We start from the raw sequence: 22443 nt of genomic DNA, 5'->3' as shown, positions 1-22443 counted from the left end.
GGCATCTGTGGGTGGTGACTGCCCTGACACGCTCGCCAAGCAGTCCTCTGGTGATTTGGCCTGCACATACCCGGCAGTTGCCGGCTTTCAGGGAACCCTGGCAGGTGGAAGAAGTGGGAACACGGTGGCCAGGCTGCAGGGAGTGAGTCTCCAGGCTGACGGTCACATGTTTCGTGGCCAGGGACCCCCTCTCCATGATGTCCTCGTGTGAGCCTTGGAGGAGGGAACCAACACTGAGCAGCTTTCCGGAGAGAGCCCTTTGGAGCCGGCAGAGCCGAGAGGCAGAACGCGCGCAGGGTCGAGGGCAGCCTTAGCCCAGGGTGTTCACTTCTGCACCGCGCTCTGTCTTACACCGTAACCTTGCTTTCTTGGAAAGCCGTAAGGTGTTGGTTTTTAAATCCCTTGTTATCGGTACGTCCACAAATATTTGATGCTTCTTCTCAGTGCCGGTTTCAAACTGGAGAAAGTTAGGCAGCAGAAAAAATCGAGTTCAGCGAAGCCCTTTTGGCACAGCCGAGCTGGGAACGCATCTCTAATGGGAGAAAACCGATGTGCGCATCTGTGATTATTTACGGATGGTGTTTTCCTGTCTTTTGCAGACGGAGAGTGGGAGAAGCTGACGCACTGTAAACGAGCAGAACAGACCACCGAACAGGTATCTGACACAAGCAGGCTTTGTAAATACAGACAGAACAATTCAGCATTTGTAAAGCACTTAGAATGGTACCTGGCACATAGGACACAGCTTATGCACGTTTGCTGTTATTAGCAAATTCCTTTCTATATTTCTGAACCCAGAACAAACCCCTCCCACTCACAGAAATGGCCAGCAAAGTCGAACCCTTTGCTTCTAAAGCAGGCAGATCTGAACATCATTAACAGGCTGTGCCACAGCGCCTGCGTGGCTCATCATGGGGCTCGGAGAGACTTCCGCCTGTTAATCTTGGGGCACACTACGTCTTTAAGCACTCGTTCCCTTGGTTGCTGCATGCTCACCCCTGCGGGCCTAGGCATGGGGCTGGTTTTAGCACAGCAGCTGCTCTTGGCAATTCGTGATGAGATGGTTCCTTATCATTTGGGTAAGGGACTCACGAATTAGGCTGCAGATAGCCACTGATAGTTACTTGCCATAGCAAGGACGGCATTAGGAACTTCACGGGGTGGCAGGCGGTACCCTGGAATGGGAAGTTCTAAACCACCGTGGCTGCCTAGGCACTAACTTCCCGTCAGAAAGCTGTTGGTATTACTGGGGCCTCAGGCATTACTTACCGTGTGCCAAGTGCTTGACTGCCCCTTTCCCTCGCCCCGCCCCACCTCACTTGATCTGTGCGGCCCGCCTGCACTGAGGCCACAGATCCCACCCCCTGCCCCCGTCTGCCCTTGTGTGTCCGTCCTCTCCTGAAGCACGCCGGGTGTGGAGTAAGTCCGTGCCAGACGTGGGGCCTGCAGCCTAAGCCGGTGGGTAGCAGGCATTCGTGGGGTAGCGTCATCCCTCCGGACTTTTGCCTCGTGTGGTTTATTTTGAACACTGTGTTGTTTCATGTTTTGCCACGTTTTCTTTCTCGGATTTTGGGCCGTTACCGTCGGCAGTTCCTTTTCTGTCTGGAGGTGTCGCAGCTGGCTTTGGCTTGGGAGAAGCAGGTGTGCTCAGCGTGCCGACAGCTCTCCTAGCTCTTCTGCTGGAACCCACGGGAGGAAATGCACCTGACCTTGGGCCCGGTGCACACAGCCGTGCATGGGCGGGGAGGGTGTGGTTTTCCTAAAACAGCAGGCTGTCCTGGGATTTTCTCACTTCTTGCGTCCTATCACCGTTACCTTTTTTCTCTTTCGTCTTCTCAGTGCTGGTCAAAGCCTGTGCAATGAATTTCAGAACCTGCTGACCTGCTGTTCTTTGACAGAGGTGCGGAATGCGAGTGCTCGCACGTCTCTGACCCCCTCAAAACCCCTCGTGCTCACCTTAGCTCTTCATGCGTTTAACTTTTTGTACGTCATCTTCTCTCTCTGTTTTCTCGTATACCACCTCCTCCTAACTTCCCTTCTGTCTGAATTTTGACTTTCTGCTGCTGCCCTCCGTCTGGGAATCTTTTTTTTTTTTTTCTTGACAGGCAGAATGGACAATGAGAGAGAGAGACAGAGAGAAAGGTCTTCCTTTATCGTTGGTTCACCCCTCAATGGCCGCTACGGCCAGCGCACCATGCTGATCCGAAGTCAGGAGCCAGGTGCTTCTCCTGGTCTCCCATGTGGGTGCAGGGCCCAAGCACTTGGGCCATCCTCCACTGCACTCCCGGGCAACAGCAGAGGGCTGGACTGGTAGAGGAGCGACCGGGACAGAATCCGGTGCCCCGACTGGGACTAGAACCTGGTGTGCCGGCGCCGCAAGGCGGAGGATTAGCCTAGTGAGCCGTGGCCCCGACCTGGGAATCATTTTATTTACCATTTCGACTGAGGTATATCCCTCTATGAAATGACATCGTGCATATTAAATGTAACTGTCAAAATACCACTTATTTTCCTTCCCTCAATTTCTTTACATGCCTAGGTCCCCATATTCAGTTTGCCCTGATGGCCCAATTTCACAATGCACTACTTAAAACAGATGGGTATGGATCCCTGGCCTGAGAAATCATTTGTGCTGGCTTTGCCATGGCACCTGAAAGCAGGGCTCAACCTTCATTAGATCTATAGCAGGCTGATTCTGACGTTGATGATTTTGTATGGCCTGGGAATAATGTAATTAGAAGGTTCCCTTCCTGTGGCTTGCAGGGTCCTTGAGCTCACGGGGTCTTGATAGGGCTATGTTCTTGGTTTGTGTAACGGGCTGTAGAGAGACACCTGCTGGCCAAATGTAGTATTGCATCATTGTTGTATCCTGAAGTCTGTGTCACTTTCCCATAGCATACTGCTAACTCATATGCTGGAACGCTTTGAAGTCACCCACTGCCTTCCCCTAAGATGGCCACACGGCCAGTGAGGCTTTCCCGGGGTCCATGCTGTCCTTGCGTTGCTGTTGGTCTCTCTCATTCCTTTTCCTCTCTCTTCTCTTGCGGTTGTTGAGGTTTATGTATTTTAATTGAGAAGCAGTATTACAGAGGGAGGGGGAGACACAGGGAGGGGAAGAGGAGTGCGGGGAGAGAGCTCCCCTTCCTCCGCTGGTTCACTCCCCACGTGGCCCCAGTGGCTGGGGCTGGGCCAACCTGATGCAGGTGCCAGGAGCTTCCTCCACATCTTCCATGTGGGTGCAGGAGTTCAAGGACTTGGGCCATTCTCTGCTGCTTTCCCAGGCATATCAGCAGGGAGCTGGATGGGAAGTGGAGCAGCCAGGACTCGAACCAGCTCTCCTACGGGATGCCTGTGTCACAGGCAGCAGCTTCATCCTCCACACCACAACAGGGGCTCTTTTTCTTGCTTTTTGAGATACCCTTCTCCTTGTTCTCATACGTCTATAATTGTTTCTTCCAAGGAAGTCTACAAGCTGCCCTAAACGCACTGGTGTTGGACACGAGTCTTTCTTTTGTCTTATTCTGTTCTTCGTTAGCAGATCAGTATTAGCACAACAGAGGCAGATTTCAAATGCACACAGCGAAACCGCTTCGTTTGAAGCCCTAATGGCTGAAAAAAGTTATGTAGACTGACAGTTCAGGGGACAAATTAGGACATATATAAACAGTCTTTGGAGACATAAAAATACTTTGTGTTTAGTGGGACCAAATGAGAAGAACAACATTCGTTTAAAAAGATTTTAGACTTTTCCCGTTTTCCTGGCCCTCTTCCTGAGGGGGAAGGAACCCACTTCCTTTCTGAGTGGGAAATGGAAGGGAGAGCAGAGACTATCACCGCCTTTATCAGGACACCTGGGTTGGTCGTGAGGCATTTGGGAAGTCTGAGAAGTCACCACCGGGAGCTAAGCAGTTCAGTCTATTAAAAGTGTGAGTGAGGGGCCGGCGCCGTGGTGCAGTAGGTTAATCCTCTGCCTGTGGCACCAGCATCTCATATGGGCGCTGGTTCTAGTCCCGGCTGCTCCTCTTCTGATCCAGCTCTCTGCTCTGGCCTGGGAAAGCACTGAAAGATGGCCCAAGTGCTTGGGCCCCTGCACCCGCATGGGTGACCTGGAAGAAGCACATAGCTCCAGTCGTTGCAGCCACCCGGGGAGTGAATCAGTGGAAGGAAGACCTTTCTCTCTGTTTCTCCCTCTCACTGTCTGTAACTCTACCTCTCAAATAAATAAAATCTTAAAAAAGTGTGAGTAAAAAGAAAAAAAATAAACGACACGAAGTCGGGAGTGTGTTAGGTTATGAATGTGTTGCTGGTTTGAGTGCGGATGCCTCTCGGTGCTCAGGTCCAAGGTATTTCTGTTGTTGCTATGAAATAATGCTTGTGGTAGGTGCTCCTGGTAACCGCTACTGTTGCCTTGCCTCTCGGTAAATAATTTTAGTGATGTTTGTTATACAGATCCTTGTTTTGATCGGTGTTCTAGTCGTCAGTGACAATTTATATGACAAAGAAAACAATCACATTAATGGATTTCGTGTGTGCTGAGCATTGGCTGAAAAGCTGAAGGGTGGGCACCATTGCTCTCCCAGATTTACAGAGCGTGCATGTGGGAAGAAGGCCAAGCTGGCCAAGTGCATGAAAGAATAAAATTTCCTACCCCTGCTGGGAGGCAGAGAGTGACCTTAGTCTCACCAGAGCCTGATGCGAGTTGACTCCATATATCGTTGCTGCAATATTGAAAGTTTTTAAAAACTTTTGGATTTTCCTGTCTGATTAGCCATGAGAGCCTTCCCAGGAAGATGCTTCTACGTTGTCACAGTGATCATAATAAACAGCTCAGGCTTCCCTAAGTTGGGAGCATTAGTTTAATAATTTTGATGTTAGACATCTTAAAGGAAGCATTTGCAGTTTACAGTCTTGGAGTCCTCGGGGCTAGAACGGTGCCATCCGAAAGGACACATTTCAAGGTGGCGTTCCCATCTGTGGTGTTTGATAACAGCCATCCCCAGAGGTGCGAGATGATGCATCGTTGTGATTTGATTTGCAGCTCCCTAGTAACACTGAGCGCTTTGCACATGTCTCAGTCAGGTGTATGTGTTTCTTGGAGAAACCCAAGCCTTTTGCCCATAATTAGGTTATTTGCAGTTTTTGCTCTTGAGTTGTAGGAGTTCCTTATGCCATCAGTGCTCCATACTCCTGGATTCAACCACTGAGACCGAAAACGTTGGGGGAAAATACTGCAGGTGCCCTGAACAAGTGCAGATGTTTCATTGTGTTCATTTTCTTGCATTGTTCATACAGCGTGGCACCTATTTGCATAGCATTCCTATTGCATTAGGTGTTAAAGTAACCTAAGTGTGATCTAAAGTAAATAGGAAGATGCTTGCAGAGTCTAGGCAAACGTTGTGCCATTGTATAGGAGCGACTGGAGCGTCCATGAATTTTGGTACTGGGGGGAGGGGTCCTGGCAACCCCTGAGGATACCGAGAAATGACCATTTATTTTGGATATGAACTTCTTATCCATACGTGGTTTGCAGGTGTTTTCTCCCATTCCCTAGGCTGCCTTTCACTTGGTTGATTGCTTGCTTTGCTGTGCAAAGGGATTTTTGCTTGCTGTGGCCCCACTTAACCCATTTTTGCTGTAATTGCTTCTTGCTTTTAGGGTGCCAATGCAATCAACCATTCTCTCTCAGCAGTGTCATAAAGGTTTCTCCTAAGAGTTTTATGGGTTCAGGGTTTGCGTTGAAACCTTTAATCCACTGTGAGTTGGCTTTCGTGTGTGGTGCAAGGCAGGACTGGCGTTGCTCTGCGTGTGGATGTCCAGTTTCCCCTGCACTTTCTGTTGAAGACACTGTCCTTTCCTCGTTGTGTGCTCTTGCTCAAGACCGGGTGACTGTCGCTTTCCAATACATTTGGCAGTAAGACAGGTGCTGCCTTTGTTCTGCTTTTTGAAGATTGTTTTGACCATTCTTGTCGCTCCCCCTCTTCGCGGAGGAACGACACAGGACCCTGCGCTGTTCTTTTGTCTGCTCGTCCCTTCCCGGGTTAGCTGCTGGTTCTTCCCGGGTTGGCTGCCGTCCCTCCACCTCCGTGGAAGGGCGGTTCCCCCTGCTACTTTCCCCACTTCCGCAGGGGAGCGGCACACCGCCGGCCGGCTCTCTCGGGGGCTGCTCAGATGTTATCCGGATGTTCCCCTTAGATGTTCCTGGTGCATGTTGTCTCTCTCCTCCTTTATAGTCCTCTTCCACCAATCCCAACTCTGCTACCCACACGCCGAGCACACTGCTCTCCTCCAATCAGGAGCAGGATCAGCTCCTGCAGGTTACTGGTTGAACTGGAGGCAGCTGCGTAGAAGCTGTTTTCTCCTCTCCCAGCGCCATATTGTGGGAGAGCAGATGCATAGAATAAGTCTTAATTCCAGTAACTTAGTCTAGTCCGGGTTGCTCCCCACACATTCTGAGTCTTTTGTTAACCTGTGTGAATTTTAGGATTGTTTTGTATTTTTGTAAAAAAAAAAAAAAAAAAAAAAAAAAAAAGACCTGGAGGATTTTAATTGGCATTGCATTAAAGGTGTAGATTGCATTGGATCATATGGATATTTTAGCAATATTGAATCTTCTCATCCAGGAACACATGTCATTTTTTTTATTTTAAGTGGAATTTTTAAAAGACTTATTTATTTGAATGCAAGAGTTAGAAGGAGAGACAGAGATCTTCCATCTGCTGGTTCACTCCCCAAATAGCCACAATAATGGGGGCTGGGCCAGGCTGTAGCCAGGAGCCAGGTGCTGCTTCTGGGTCTCCCACGTGGGTGCAGGGGCCCAAGCACTTGGGCCATCCTCCGCTGCTTTCCTGGGTGCATTAGCAGGGAGCTGGATCAGAAGTGGAGAAGCTGGTACACCAAGTGGTGCCCATATGGGATGCTGGCATTGTAGGCAGCAGCTTAACCCATTAGGCCACAAAGCTGGCCCCATGAATACGTGGTGTCTTCCCATTCGTTTTGTCTTCTTTAGTATATTTTCAGTATACAGGACTTTTACCTCCTTGGTTAAGTTATTCCTAATTGTTTAATCTGATGTTTTGATGCTATTGTATATATACACTTATAACTAAAAGGGTTGAAGTCAAGATCTTGAGACATTAGCATTCCCATATTCATGGTGCATTGTTTACAGTAACCAAGCTTTGGGAACAATCTCAACGTCTTTGAATGGACAAAGAAAATGTGATACTTCATTCAGTAGAACTTACTCAGTCTTAGAGTCTTACCATGTGTGACAGTGTCGATGCACCTAGAGGACGACATGCTAAAAAATAGTCAGGCTCTTAAAGCAGAGAGCAGGGTGGTGGTTTCAGGGCTTGGGAGCAGGGGAAACAGGAGTTACTGTTCCTGTTCAAAGTTTCATCCTACTGAGGAGTGAGTTCTGGAGATTGGCCGTTCAGCATTGTGCTGAGTGATGCTGTACTGTGCCCTTAACATTTTGTTTAGGGTAGACTTCACGTTAAGTGCTCTAAGCACAATTTTAAAAAAATGTTCTATCAAAATCAATCATTAAAAAAAAAGTCATATCAGCAGCTATGGCCGAAGGGGCAAAGGGACGTTTAGAATCCACGTTCAGTTTAGCACCTGAATGGATGATGAAGGCTCTCCTCTCACTGTTATTTCCTTGAAAAGTTTCTGCTTTGGATTCCGTATTCCGAGGTGAATAACCGCTGGCACTGGACTTGAGAGTGGCTGTAGGTGTTTGTGAAAGAGGGGACTCTCCCTATCATTGGAACTGTGTGACAAACACCGCCCGGGAGTTAGAATTAACACGTAGCCGGTTAATCCTTTTCCATTGCAGATTCAGATCCCTTGGCCTGTTGCTGGAGCTCTGTGTGCAGGACAGAGCAGGCAGTTGGCGCTGGAATCTGTCTTAACAAGCCCTCTTGCTCGCGTCTGCCTCCCTCCCTCCCTGGTGGTTCATTTCCCATCTCTTTCCTATTCAGCCATTTAATTTGGAGCAGGAAGGAAGGTTATCCGATGCTTACCTTAAGCTTTTTCAATTTAAAGACCAGGAGCTGGCGCGAGTCACCCAAGACCACAAAGCTGCTTCATTGAGGACCAAGCTAGCCCTGACAGGTTGCACTGGGTCAGCCGGGGCTTTTAATAATTGTCAAAAAATGAATGTTGAACAGCAGCCTTCATGCTTGTTGGGGTAAAATGCAGTGAGAGAGCCCGGCCTCTGTCGCCCACCTCTCATGTCTTCCACGGTGCAGGGTGGAGTGGAGCTGCCTGGTGTGCAGGTGGGGGCGGGGGGCGGTAGAGACCCAGACTTTGCCTCGGCCACAGTGAAGATTTTGTGGGACAGTCTGCAAACCTGGCGCCGGGTCCTCCTTGGACAGCAGCTGCTCTCTGAAACATTTCCCTTCTCTGTCGTCTGAGTGTTCCCTCCTTAGCTTAGCTCAGCTCAGCTCCTTAGCCCTGACTTCTCTATCCCAGGAAGGCCTCCGCCTGGTGCCTGTAGCCAACAGAGGCTGCTGCCCAGGGTGTCACGGCGCTGGGGACACGGTTCAGCGTTCACCGCTCATGGGCCGGGTCGGTGCATTGCGAATGCTGAGGCTGATCTCCCCCGCACCGACCCCCCACCCCATAAGCCAGTCAGCTTCCCAACCGAAAAACAGACAGACAAAAAGCTAATTCTCACAAGCGGATTCTGCTCTGCACTGGTGGCTGTCCTGAGAGCGAACGCTCTTGGTCCCAAGTGTAGCTGCTGAAACTGGGTAAGTGGGACAAGGAAAGGCCCGGCAAGAAGTGGCCCACACGTGAACGCCCTGTGGAGGTGTCAGCCACTGAGTGTAGACAACACTCGTCCATATCCAAGAGCTGTGTCGGTCTTACAAACAGGGTCGCGTTTCACTCATTCTTTTCAACTGCAGAGAATGTACCCCAGCCCTTGTTACGAGTGCTGGTTTTAGAAAGAGTGGATGCTTGGTAGAAAGAAACCATTTAATGTTTATTAAAAAAAATTACCTAAATATGTCCCAAAAATAACCTGACATTATTACAGCGATGAGTATTAAAACCATATTACTTGTATGAGATTGACACTGGTGTGCAGACTGCATTATTCAGAGAGACTTTGTTTTGACAGCAGTGGTGTATCTTTATATTCTTGAAAAGGGGTGTTAAGCCCTGTCTTCATTGTCTTGGGCTACTTGGAAGATATATTTGTAAGCATGGTAGAGCACTGTCAGTGTAGTTAAGCCTCAGCTTTTTGTCTTAGTTTTCTGTGTCATCATATTTTCAGAATCCTGAATGATGATAGTCATTTAATTCTCCGTATCGCAATGTGTCATCTGTCATTGTGCATTAACTTTGAAAAGAAACTCCAGAAGTCACCGTGCTTCCTGGCCAGAAGGCACTCTCCCCTGGGACAGGTGTATGTCGCCAGACCCAGGCCTTGTTCTCCTGCTGTCCTGGGCTTATCTTCACTGCCCAGTTTAACTCCCACGCTACAAGAGACTGAGTGATTATGATGTTTAGTCAACAATTCAAGCAGCAGTTTAAACAGCATTTCAGAAAGCAAGGTTCTCACTTGTGGACTTGACCCTAGGGAAGGTAATCATGCTACCAAGAATAGCCTTGATGTTTACTTACTTTACTCTGTGTATAGGTCCTATTTATCAGGCTTACTATAGTGGTATAACCTGAAGACAAGGGTGGGGAGATGGAGGGAAATACGTAAATCGTTGGGCTCAGAGCTGGTTGTGTTTTTCTGAAACGTGACAGCACGCAAGTCACAGTGCACGCTGTACCTGAGGTTTCTTTGGGTCTTGGGAAAGCAATGAGAAGAGTAGCCCAAGTGAGTACAAGGAGGAAGTGCCCCCAGCAGCTCATGTGGCCAGAGCAGCTGCAGTGGCCCCTGCTGCGGGAATCGCCCCAGAAACGAGTGGCTGCGACGTACGTTGAAGGACCAACACCAGGTAGTGTCCTTGAACCTTTCAGTACGTGAGGTGAGATTCATTAAAGAAAACTGGGACCACTCATTTGCTTTCTTACAGACTTCTGGTTTTTTTTTTTTTAAGTTATTTATTTGAAAGTTACAGTGAGAGAAGGGAAAGGAGAGAGAGAATGAATGAGAATGAGAATCTTGTGTCCGCTGGTTCACTTCCCCCAGGGCGCATTAGCAGAGAGCTGGATGAGAAAGTGGAGCAGCCAGGACTTGGATCAGCACGCGTATGGAACGCTGGCATTCCAGGCAGCGAGGTAACCTGCTGGTCCACAGTGCTGGCCCGGAATTCGTCCATGATGTCTAGAAAGGGGAGAGAGAGAGACGGGGCGTTCGGAACACACTGGATATTAGAGCGGAGCAGAGGCTGCCTGTGTGGTGTGGGCTGGAGGAGAGATGCGGGCAGACAGCAGAGGCAGGTGGCGGTGCTGCCCACGGGAGCCTGTGTGTGCTCTTCTCACAGGGTCCCGTTGCACTGACTGCTGGGCCTGATGGCTCTGTTAACTGGTAAGGATTCTATGCAGTGAGGGTTGGGCTCTGTATCCAGATGTCCTGGGTTCAAGTCCTGGCTCTGCCCCTTAGATCGTTTATCTGTAAAACAGGGACAATGGTAGCATCTACCTTGATGGGATTATTGAGAGGCTCAGAGGAGCTACTGTTGTACAAAGTGCTTAGAACACTACCAGGCACACGATAAGCACTCAATATGTGCTAGCTTTTACTTATGACATCTGTCCTGTTTGATGGATTTAGGATTTGTTGTGCTGCTTGCAGATTCTATCCATCCTCTGCCTAAGCTTTCGTGTGGAGAGAGCAGACACACAACGGGGTGCGTGAGTGAGTACTGGCTTGCACGTGGTCTTCAGAATTGTTGATTGCTAATGTAGATGCTTCTTGTTCTGTGGGTGAGTTTCCAAGATAAGCGGGTAGAGGCGTAGCACCAATTAAACCCAAAGCCACACACGTTCCGCCGACCTCATTTCAAACGCAGCTTTTAATCTTCTTTTCTAATAGACCAGGTTCTTTCCTGGAACTCGCCAAAAGAATTATGCTTCATATCGTGAAAAAAGTACAGGCAACACACACGAACGTTTTTGAAACAGTAGCTTGACTAAGTGCGATGAACTCTTATTTTCTATTTTATTCTTCTGCTGTTTCATTTTGGTAAAAGTGCTGCCGGAGATGCAGTGCCCGCTAGTGCAGCCCCTGGTAGCCCAAGGAACACAAGCCTGACCCCTTGGGCTGCTGTCAAGGACCAAGCTGGGAATACCTTTCACCAAAACCTGAAATCCCTTCCTTTTCACTCTTTCCTAATTTGCCATGCCAGTGGGCCTGAACTTGATGAGCCCCTCTCCCACACACACACACACACACTTTTAAATGTCAACATTTACAAAGATCAAAATTTGTGTTGTCATTTAAAAATTAAATTACGTATCACAATTATTTTAGATTCATCTTTGGCATATTTTTAGCCTGAAAATGCATAAAACCATCACTGTAAGAGGGAGTCCAATTTTCAGTAAACAGTTTAAGGTTAGCAATGCTAATAGTAACACATTTTTCTGATTGTAATATCTGCCTCCCACTCCTCTACAAGTAAGTCAGGAATTAAGGGTGTCCTGCGGGACCATGATTCTAGTGTCAGGGCTTTGCTCGGCTGTCTGTAGGCTCTGGGCGGCTGGGTGCTTCTTGGCCAGCAGCATGTGTCTGGAAACCCTAGCTCCAGGAAGCTGGAGACACACCCCTACCCCCCTGCTGAGTCAGACCAGTTACTTCTTTGAAAGGATGACAACTAAATTCATACCAAGTTTACCCCCAACCGCCTTCCCAGATTATGTGCGGTGTGCACATCCTGGTCACGCACATGCTTGCCTGTGGTCAGCCTCTTGCACCCTCTAGCTCAGGTCATATGTCCACCCCTACACATTTTCCACCTTCTTCCCGCTGGCACTGAATATTATATTCCAGTCTTTTCCTGACTGTCTCTCGAGTCACGTCTTGTTAATTCTATACGTCCTCATTACTGCATTTCAAGTAAACTCCCTTCTCTTTGTAAGCTTTTTCCCTACTTTGTTCCCTCTTTGTTTAGTATTGGGAGAGCCCCAGCTGGCACCAGTCACAGCTGATAAGCTGCCGAGCAGTGACGAACCAGAACGAGGGGAAATAGCGCGGCAGTGCTTGGAGGTGGAATAGGGCAGAATAGCCAGGCCCATTGGCTTTCAAAGTTCTGGAAGAGTGATTCACCCTCCTCTGACTAAACCTTCTTACATTCGCGTATAGGTAAATAAAAACAGCTCTTGGTTTCATTACTGTATTCCTTATCATTACCAGAACTAGAACACCGTTGCTATGGACACTTCACACCACTTGTACAGTACAGGTACTCACATGGGAGTCGTGGGGACATTCAGAGAATCCTGAAAGTACAGATCGGGTTAAGTGTGGATTTTAAAGTGACAGATCGTGTTTATCCCTTGTTTGCATGCGAGGTCCCTCCTTTTAAACATCTGGATCCCCAAGGACGGTGGATGACAGAACCCAGGCCGGCCCCTCCGCTCTGCTCATTTTCCCTCGCATGCACTTGAAATGTGATGGCTTTGCCAGCTGAGACACGTTGTGTTGTTTAAGCCCGGGAAGCAGCACTTGGGAAAAGAAAGGATTGTTAAATTTTTTATTAGTATGCATTTGGAAGTATTGGCTCCTTATGAAGGTATTTCAAGCTTCCTTCTCTGTCTTGACCTGCTTGTATACTTTTATTTTATAGTAACATATTACCTAGCACATTCGATTCATTTTCCATTTTAAATCTCAGATACTACACACATTTTAATTTGTTTGGCTGGAATGTTAATATATAGTTTGAAACTTCCTATAACCTATAAGTTAATGGTCACCTGTGGAAATGAAATTGCTTAGGGATCTTGTATGAGAATACTTCAGAAAGTTAGTGGGGAAAATGGAATTAAGTTTCATAGCACACATTTTCCGTGAGGTTTTTCTCTTTTTTTAACACCTGTAGTGTGTGTGGATTTCAAAATTTTTTTTGTATCACAATGAATTTATCTTTTAATTGCAATTCCTTGAATTTTTTTTATTATTTGACAGGTAGAGTTAGACATTGAGAGAGAGAGAGACAGAGAGGTCTTCCTTCCGTTGGTTCACTCCCCAAATGGCCGCTACGGCTGGCACTGCGCCGATCCGAAGCCAGGAGCCAGGTGCTTCCTCCTGGTCTCCCATGTGGGTACAGGGGTCCAAGCACTTGGGCCATGCTCCACTGCACTCCCGGGCCACAGCAGAGAGCTGGACTGGAAGAGGAGCAACCGGGACAGAATCCAGTGCCCATATGAGATGGCGGTGCTGCAGGTGGAGGATTAACCAAGTGAGCCACAGCGCTGGCCCCCCAATTCCTTGAAATTTTAAAAGTTCCCCGGCCGGCGCTGTGGCTCAATAGGCTAATCCTCCGCCTAGCAGCGCCGGCACACCAGGTTCTAGTCCTGGTTGGGGCGCCGGATTCTGTCCCGGTTGCCCCTCTTCCAGGCCAGCTCTCTGCTGTGGCCAGGGAGTGCAGTGGAGGAGGGCCCAAGTGCTTGGGCCCTGCACCCCATGGGAGACCAGGATAAGTACCTGGCTCCTGCCATCGGATCAGCCCGGTGCGCCGGCCGCGGCGGCCATTGGAGGGTGAACCAAAGGCAAAGGAAGACCTTTCTCTCTGTCTCTCTCTCTCACTGTCCACTCTGCCTGTCAAAAAAAAATAATAAATAAATAAAAAAACTAAAAGTTCCCTTATTCATCAAGCTCATGATTTATTCATTTATAATGCATGTCCTTGGGAGGGGAACATTGGCTTACAGCTAGGCTCTGTCCACGCAGGATGCCTGCATCTCATGGTGGAGTGCCTGGGTTCAAGCCCCGGTTCTGCCCGCAATTTCACCTGTCTGCCGATGTGCGCTGGGGAGGGCAGTGGTGAGTCCCTGCCACACAGGGGAGACCCAGACTGAGTTTGTGGCTCAGCCATGAGTTGTTGGGAGCATTTAGGGAGTGAGCTAGTGCACGGGACCTGTCCGTCTCTCTGTCCATCTGTCTCTGCCTGTCAAATTAAAAATCTGTCTTGACAAAATACCATGTTTCTGATACAACCTTGAACTTGCAAGTATGCTAAGAGTGGTGCTGCCAGAAGAGATACAGATAGAGATGATAATTTTCATGTTAGGGTTCACGCAAGCCAAATATGAAACAGACTTTCTGTGCTGCGTGTGGTAAATGGCACTGAAATATGACCTGACCCAACTTTTTTTTAAAAAATGTACATATGCCCCACTTTAGAACAGAGGCATACATAGAATAAATTTATAAAACAATTTTTAAAGCTAACTAAGATCTGAAGAGATACAAAGCAGAGCCCTGGGGTGGGGCAGCGTTGCCCCGGAAGTCAGCCTGGGGACCAAGTGTCAGGAGGGACCGCGGCTCCAGGGCACTTGTTTTCATGTGGCAGGCACCATGGGCTTGCCCTGGCAGACTGACCCCGTGCTACCTCCTGGGAGGAGCACTGGGCGCCCCAAGGACACTGGGTCAGTTTGTAGCGAAACACGGAAAGTCAGCTTCCTCTCTTTTCCGGTCAGGATGTCCCGGCCGCCACCCGCCTGCAACACGGCAGGACTTGCCCGTAGACAAGCTGCCTCTTCCAGGATTCTTGAGAAACTTGGTGCTCACCAGAGGGCAAGGTGCAGCCTTCGTTTCATTGAGAGACAGTTCTCACACGTGCTGGAGATGTGCGGGTGTCCGCGTGTTTGTAGAATCATGACGTCCCCCCCACCCACCCCCCCGCCGCCACCTCGGCACTTTGGACCGAAACTGACTTGACCGGTTAAAATGGAGAACAGATGGTGGAAAACTACTGTGAGGTTTCTGGAAGGTCACACGGGCTTAGGTCGAATAAAGAAAGGAGCAAGACTAAGCAGAGGAGGGTGATGTCATTTTAAATACATTTCTGACAGTATTTCTCAATGTCCCTTCCCTCTTTTTAATCCTTGCTGTTCCCGGGTCCCATGGTCGAGATGGGCACTTGGAGCCATCCTTGGCTTTCCCTTAGCATGTGCACGGCTGTGTGCTATGTGTTCCTGTACTTCTAAAGAAGTTATTTCTTGCTGACACTTCCTTGGCAAAGAAAACCATAAATGGAGTCCTTGATGCCTGCCGGGGATGCAGTGAGCAGTCTCAGGAAGCAATGGTCTCCCCTACCGCTCCCCCTCCTCTCTTTGAGCCCTGTCGTTTTTGCTGTCCGGTTGTAGCATCTTTTAACATAGCGTTGATATTCAGCTTCAGGTTCAGCATTTTCCCTGTTTCTGCAGCCTGAACTTTCTTCCTGGAGCAAAGGGGAGGGCGATGGGTGGGACCCCGGTTGGCTCTCCTGTTCGAACATCTGGAATTGGAGCCACAAATCGTCCTGGGGAGGCTTCTGTGTCCGCCCCCCCCCCCCAACTCCTGATTTCAGCAGAGGTCAAAGACAAAACTCTTGAACGATAAAGGAAGGTAGATGCAGCATTAACAGGCAACACAGTCTGCAGCCTTTCAAGTAGGTCTTGTCACTGGGAGGCCTATCCTAGGTGATTCTAACGCCCGTGGTTCAGGGACTCCCTTGGGAGATGGAGCCCGCAGTTGTACAAAGAGACTATACCATTGCTATGTTACTCTTAGGTTTCCACTTCTTCTTGGTCGATCACCAGGGTAGTGCAAAGATGAAATTTCTTTTTACAAATGTTACCATTCCCTGGCAGCATTTGCCACCTTCAGGAGCCCCAGAGCCGGCACTCAGAAGTTGTGGCTATAAGCCACCTGCGCTATGCCTCCACCTGCCTCTGACCCTCGGGCGGCCGCGTAACACGGACAAGCTGTGCGGTGGTGTGAGGTTTATTTGTGAATCGCCAGAGTCTACCTCATCGTTCTTGTCTCACTGGCGTTGCTAGTGAAGGCAGCCAGCCTCCCTGCGGTTTCTCTGCCCGTGGTTTCGGTAGGGTTAAGGGAGATTGCCACAGGAAAACGAACACTGTCTGGTTTTGACTTTCAGGAGTAGGGTGTGTGTGTGTGTGTGTGTGTGTGTGTGTGTCGTCTTTCCGACGTGGGCTGTGAGAGGCTTAGCCCGGAGGTGGCAAATCAGACTTCCACACGCATCGCCTTCATTTGGCCAATAGCTTGCTCAGAGTGTGTATATTAATGACCACGTGCAGTCTCATCCACCAAGGGGATTTTGAGCTGCAGCGGCAGACGGCTTTGAGTCTTGGGTGACTCCTGGCTCTTGGCTCATGCGTGGACTCCATGAAAACAAATGTGTGCGTGTGGCTCTTAGAAGAATTCACAGGAATCCAGGTAAGGGGAAGCTGGAGAAATCATGGCTTATTTTTCTTGTGAGTAGATTCGGGATTATAGAAAGTCGTTTCTCTCCTGAAGAGCTAAGAACTATTGAGGTTTTCTCCCATCTAAACTGTTTCACCTGCTACCTCACCCATTTCATGAGAAATCCACCCTCTTCGAAACATAGTTTCATTTTCAAATTCTAAAGCCAAGGATTGCCTTTTTCTTTCCGTGCCTGACAATTTTTAAGCTCCGTCACCATAGTCGCTAAGATAGTAACTGGGCAGAGGTTCCTGGTTTAGCGCTGAGGTCTTACGTTTTTAGGAAGTGTGCTCTGAGAGTTAGGCAGAGGGGAAGTGCACGTCCCTGTTTGATTTATGAGACAGTGGCTGCTCCATGTGTGTGAGTCCTGCTCCCGCGTCGCAGGCCATGTTTGCAGACCCAGCGCTTGACCCGTCCTCATGCAGAAGCTGTGAGACCACACTCTGCCACCGCCCCCCCCCCCGCCCCCCATATCTGCTTTCCGATGGTGGGATCGGCTCGTCTCTCCTCCCTGGGTGTGTGGTTTAGTGTCCGCACATTCAGCACCCTGGCATTTTTCTTGAAAAGTGACTAAGTCTTCTTGGATGAATTCTCTCTTTCAAAGAGGTGGTAGAATTGCATCAGAAAGTCATTTACAGTAAGCGGCTCCCCCCTCTTCCTGTAATGACCACATGTGGAAGACTGCATAAATTCTTGTTTTGAGGAAATGAGAGTTGTAGGGTTCTATGAAAAACTCCCTTTTTATCATGAATTCACCAAACTCGAATGTTAAAATTTCTAAGGCACAGTCACTTGATGCTATCTAAATGAGTGTTGCAGAAATGGCAACTTTCCACTCCATGTTCCATACAGAGCGAATTCAGAAGGGGGAAGTGAGGTTGCATATGGCCAGACGGAATGGCGTAAGCCTGGAATAAATTAAGCGACTTCCACATTAAATGAATGTTTCTTAGACACGCTGCTGGTTTGACTGTCGGTGTGTCGGGAGTGAGGGCAAGGAGCTGACGGGCCCCTGTGCCGGAGCTCTCAGGGAAACGGGTCCCACGCCTGGGCCACGGTGGGAGCTTGTGCGGTGTTTGGGTTCGGCTGTGAAGGGTCCTGGGTGGGTGGGGGAAGTGATTTTGGGTGCCCCGTGGTGGAAAAGGCAGAAAGAACTGCACGCCTCTCATCTGTCCTGTGGGCCGCTCAAGGAATGAAAATTCAGTTTATAATTTTATGAGCCCAGACCTCACACATTTTCAGTCAAACACACAGTAATTCCCCTAGTTTCATTGCACACAAAATGTGCTACTTTTCTTTTCCCTGCCTCCTTAAGCCTCTCTGTTTTCCTCTGTTTTGATTATGGGAAGCTTCTGACTTGGTTTCCCTTAAATCCAAGTAAGTTACAAGCATCTGTTTCATTACAGAGTTAATTAGACTGAAGGTTCTCTATAAATTGATACAAACTGCTTTTTTATTATGTTAGTTTTTTTTTTATGTTAGGTTTAGGGTAGCGACATACAGACACTAGTTGATGTCATCGATGAATTTGATTTTAGGATGGTAGATAGGGCACGGCAGAAGGTTTTGTTACAACAAGGAGACTTTGGGACTGGTAGAGTTTTGCGTCCGTGAGCCAGTCCCTCTGTAGACTTGAAGGAAGGACGGGCAGGAGGTAAATCTCCCAGGCGCGAGCGGCGCTCAGCTTCCTGAAGATGCCCAGGCAGCCGTCGCGGGCACCTCGTTCTCAGTGTTCAGTATGCGAAGTATTCCCATTGGGCTGTTTGAGCCCGTGTGCCTGCCAGCCTTGAGGCGCTCCCTTGCTGTAGGCAAGGACAGACAGGTGTTGAGAGGAGTGGGCTTGTCCCACGGCAAACTAGCAAGGCGCGAGAAGCAGGCGTGGGTCTTCTTGAACAGTGCTGCGCCGTGTGGTTCTCTCCCTGCTGTGATGTACTTACCTGTGCGCTGCAGGCTCTGACCGCGGTGCCTGCGGAGCGCCCCATGTCCTTGTGAGATGGGGTTCCGGTCACAGCTGAGCATCCGGCGTCCCAGGCTCATGCACACAGCGCTCACCAAGGCTCATGCTTGGGGCTCCTGTCTTTAAGTCCATATTCTGCTTTCTTGGATTACTTCTTGTTCCGTTGTTACCATTGTTACTGGTAGATGGATGTAATCATCACTTCTCAAATACTTTTGGAAGTACTAGTTCAAAGTTACTTAAAAAAACACACGGATTTGTCTTTTTCCTCCAGGGCCTTTTTCTGGCTTGTCTGGGTTTTTCTCTCTCTGTTGCAGGCTGTTTAAATGTCGACAGTCCCTCAATTGTCCATGTCAGCAATGCAGGGTCCTGAGGCTGCATGGGAGCCCTGTGGGGACTGCAGAGCTGCCCAGGGCCCTGGTGATGGGGAGGGAAGGGCATGGCTGTGGGGTTCTCAGATTTTGTCTGGCCCCCTTAGGGAATCATCTCCTTTTCCCCGTTTTTGTCTGGGAGCTTTTTCAAGTTGGCTCATTCTTCTAAGGTGAGGGAGTTGGCACGGAAGTGGAGTTGGTATCCAGACTTTTCCATGAATCCTCTCCTCTCTGCCCTTCCTGGCACTTTGTCCCTTCCTGCAGTGGCTGTTTCTGATTCTGGAGCCTCACTGGGCTCCACTGGGTAAAGGCAGGGACCCCTCCTGAGCAGTAGCCACCCCGGAGGACTCTGGGACTGTGAGCTGGCTGCCCAGCAGTATCAGCGCGGGTTTCTCACGTCCAGACATCTGCTGGAATCTAAGTCCTCTGATCTTCCCATTGGGCTGGGCATATATTTGTAGGACTGGTTCTTTTGAATGCCCTGGCCACCGTGTTGAAATGGGAAGTCCTTTCGTTGGTTGATGGGTCAGAAGTGGACCTGAACAGTTAAATCAGAACACCTTCAGCCAAGTGAAAGATCGGATGGGGGCGTGGTGACTGCAGTGCCGTTGGGGTTAGGGAAAACCAACCTTCAGGATTACTTGGTTGGGATGAAACAATGGGCCGATGTTGTTACAAAAGACGTCTCCTCAGCTCCAGAGGACGTAGTCATTAGAGAGTCCACAGAGCTTCTTCCAGCTTTGTTGCTGGAACAAAAGCTATATACATCCAGCTTAGAAATTAAAAAAAAAAAAAGTCTATAAAAGCCATGGTTGTTGATGGTGATCTTAATCCGTGTGTAAGTGTTGCTGTGTGTGCTGGCATTTCTTCCCTGCCGTTTAGCACAGGAGTTCCTGACACTCTCCTCCTCTTGCCTTGGGTAACATTTCTTTATTTGGGGAGGCCATCGTACATCTCCCCCTTTCTCATATGAGGCATCTCATATTCTCCCTTGCCATTGCGTTGTGGATAAAAGCTCCAAGCCCTTACTGGTCATGCCTCTGTCGCATTTGTCATGTTCTGTATGAAGATGGAACAAAGCAGGCATGGATGTAGGAGCCCGTTAGCTTCCCTGACACGGTGGAGTCCCTGTCTCCACTTTCCAGCCCCACATCCCTCATTTGACCTGGAGCTCTTTCCAGAGGTAGTCCACAGGTAGGGCCAGCTGCCGCTGGTGGTGGGCATTTGGGTTCTTAGAGACGTACTCATCTCTGGGACAACATAAGGAGTCCCAGATCTACCTCTAGAACTTGCAAAGCAACAGTACTGGCTATTAGGTATTCTTTATGTAGTAGCTTGGAGGCAGATGAAGCTAGCTAAGGGTCTGCTGGTATTATCTGAGCTCAGAACTCCTGTAGAGCTTCAAGCCCTCTGGAAAGTTCTAGATCAAAGAACAGCCCCTCTGAAAGGGGCTGGAAACACAGAATGTGCTCGTAATTCATGTCTGGTATTGGCCAAAATAGATATCATCAGCCTGTTCCAAGTGCCCGTCTTTCTGGACCTACTTTGTCCCATCCATTCCTCATCACCTCCTGGAGATGAGGCATTTGTCTGCACACCGCCTGGGAGTTGTCTACTGGAAAATGGTGGACTTGCATAGGACACAGCGGGAATTTCGGAGACTCCACAGTGGCTCTGAGAGGAGAACAAAGAAGCCCCTCCTCTTCTCAACAGTGTATGGGTGGTCCCACGGAGGAAGGGCAGAGTAGTTGGCTAACTGAATAAATCCAGGTACAGTCCCTACTTGTGGGGTTCCAGAGTGCGAATCAGTCCCATTCTTAAGGAGGACCAGTGGATGCCAAGCAATGAAGGGGCTCTTCCTTCTAGTTCTGGCCAGCTGGTGTAGGGTCCACTGCCGTGACATGCACAGATGTGCAGTGTGCTCGTGTGACCAAGCCCCAGTCAGGAGAGAACATTCCCGGTACTAGGTTTCCTTACACCCCAGTCCAGTCATTCCCCACGCTCACTGACAAAATCACTGTAGTCTATGCTTGAGCTTCACGTCAGTAGAACTGTAGACGTATATGGCTACTCGTGTCCAGCAGTTCCGTGTGGCGTGCATCCGTTGTTGATTTGGACCTTGTTGCTGGGTGGGATCCCTTTATACAAGTAGATCCATCCTCCTCTGAGCTGCTTCTTCGGCTGTTGCAAATGTTAAGTTCTCTCTCACTCTCGTTCTGTTTTAGATGTAGGCTTGGTTGCTAAGCCCTATGCAGATGCACGTTTACCTTGATAAGAAACTTCCAAGTCATTTTCCAGAGCAATTAAACATGTCACACTCCAGCAGCAGTGTGCAAGAGTTCCAGGTGCTCCAACTTGCTCTCATGTTTGTAGATTGCTGGGTTTTCTATTTGTCGGCATTGTACGGAATGTGAAGTAGTATCCCATTGTGATTTTTTAATTGGCATTTCCTTGATGAATAACATGCTCTTGTTGGCCATTTGTATATATAGCCCTTTTTTTGAAGTGTCTGTTCAAGTGTTTTGCCTGTATTTTTTTGTCTATTTTTGAAAACAATTGCTTCCTGTAAGCTATAAAAGATTTTATTATTTAAAAATTTTAAAAGCATTTGTTTGAAAGGCAGAGGCATAGAGAGAGATCTCCCATGTGCTGGTTCACTCCCCAAATACCCTCAATAGCCAGGACTGGGCCAGGCTAAAGTCAGGGTTACAGAACTCTGTTTGGGTCTTCCATGTGGATAGTGGGGGCCCAAATACTTGGACCATCATCCACTGCCTTCCAGGCATGATAGCAGGGAGCTGAAATGGAGAACAGAGCCTGAACTCAAACCCATCTTTTGCATATTTTAAATTGGATTATTTCCTTGTTTTATTGATTGGTACAAATTTTATACATATTCTGAATGAGGTTCTTTTGTCAGACATTTGTAATCCAAATATATTTTCCTAGTGTATGGCATATCTTTTATTTCCTTAAAAGTGCCTTGATGACCAGAGGGGGTTTGCATTTTGAAGTAATATAATTAATTTAAAATTTTTCCCGTGTTATCAGTTGTTTGGTATCCTACATAATCTTTGTTTTCCCAAGTTGTGAAGATACTGTCTCATGCTTTCTCTTAGAAGTTAGTTTTGGGGCCAATGCTGTGGCGTAGCAGGTAAAGCCATTGACGGCACTGGAATCCCATATTGGCACAGGTTCAAGTCCCAGCTGCCCCACTTCTGATTCCAGCTCCCTGCTGTTGCACCTGTTAAAGCAGCAGAAGTCCTTGGCTTCCATGTGGGAGACCCAGAGGAAGCTCCTGGCTTTGTATTGGCCCAGTTCCAGCCATTGGCAGCCATTTGGGGTGTGAACCAGTGAATGGAGGGTAGATCTCTCTTTTTGTGTCTCCCTCTCTCTCCTTTCAAATAAATAAGGAAATTTTTTTAAGATGTTACAGTTTTAGGTTTTGTGCTTTGGTATGTGTCTGTCACCAGTTAATTTTTGAATGTAGAGTAAGGTAGAGATCAAGGTTCGCTGTTGGGCGGACATCGTTGCTGTTCCGGCATGACTCACGGAAGGACTTTACTTAGTCCGTTGAGTAGCTGTAGCACCTTTGTTGAAACTCATTTGTTCATATAGATGTGGATCTAGTTCAAAGGAACCTAAAGAATTCTTGCTTAGACCACACGTGGTCACTGACAAGAGCTGTGGGTGTTGAGGGACTTAAAAAAAAAGAGAGAGATTTATTTATTTGAGAG

The 22443-nt window shown here is 48.5% G+C and overlaps 1 protein-coding gene across 25 annotated transcripts in view; it reads left to right on the top strand.

The window, feature by feature from the left end:
• LOC149127589 (uncharacterized) overlaps positions 1–22443 on the top strand; it is a 139713-nt gene that overhangs the window by 8370 nt on the left and 108900 nt on the right. For 24 of the 25 annotated variants that reach the window (XM_089328615.1, XM_089328608.1, XM_089328599.1 and 21 more), the window contains one exon: positions 600–655. In XM_089328615.1, the coding sequence (XP_089184741.1) occupies positions 600–655 (56 nt within the window). Of the gene's footprint in view, positions 1–599; positions 656–2105; positions 12096–22443 lie in introns of those variants that run through there. The other variant, XM_089328606.1, reaches the window with a different exon arrangement.

This window comes from Oryctolagus cuniculus, chromosome 3 (assembly GCF_051225735.1).
Source record: "Oryctolagus cuniculus isolate XC-2025 breed Fujian yellow rabbit chromosome 3, ASM5122573v1, whole genome shotgun sequence".
NCBI lineage: Eukaryota > Metazoa > Chordata > Mammalia > Lagomorpha > Leporidae > Oryctolagus > Oryctolagus cuniculus.
The sequence above is the reverse complement of the archived record's forward strand: the minus strand, read 5'-3'. Positions and strand labels throughout refer to the sequence as shown.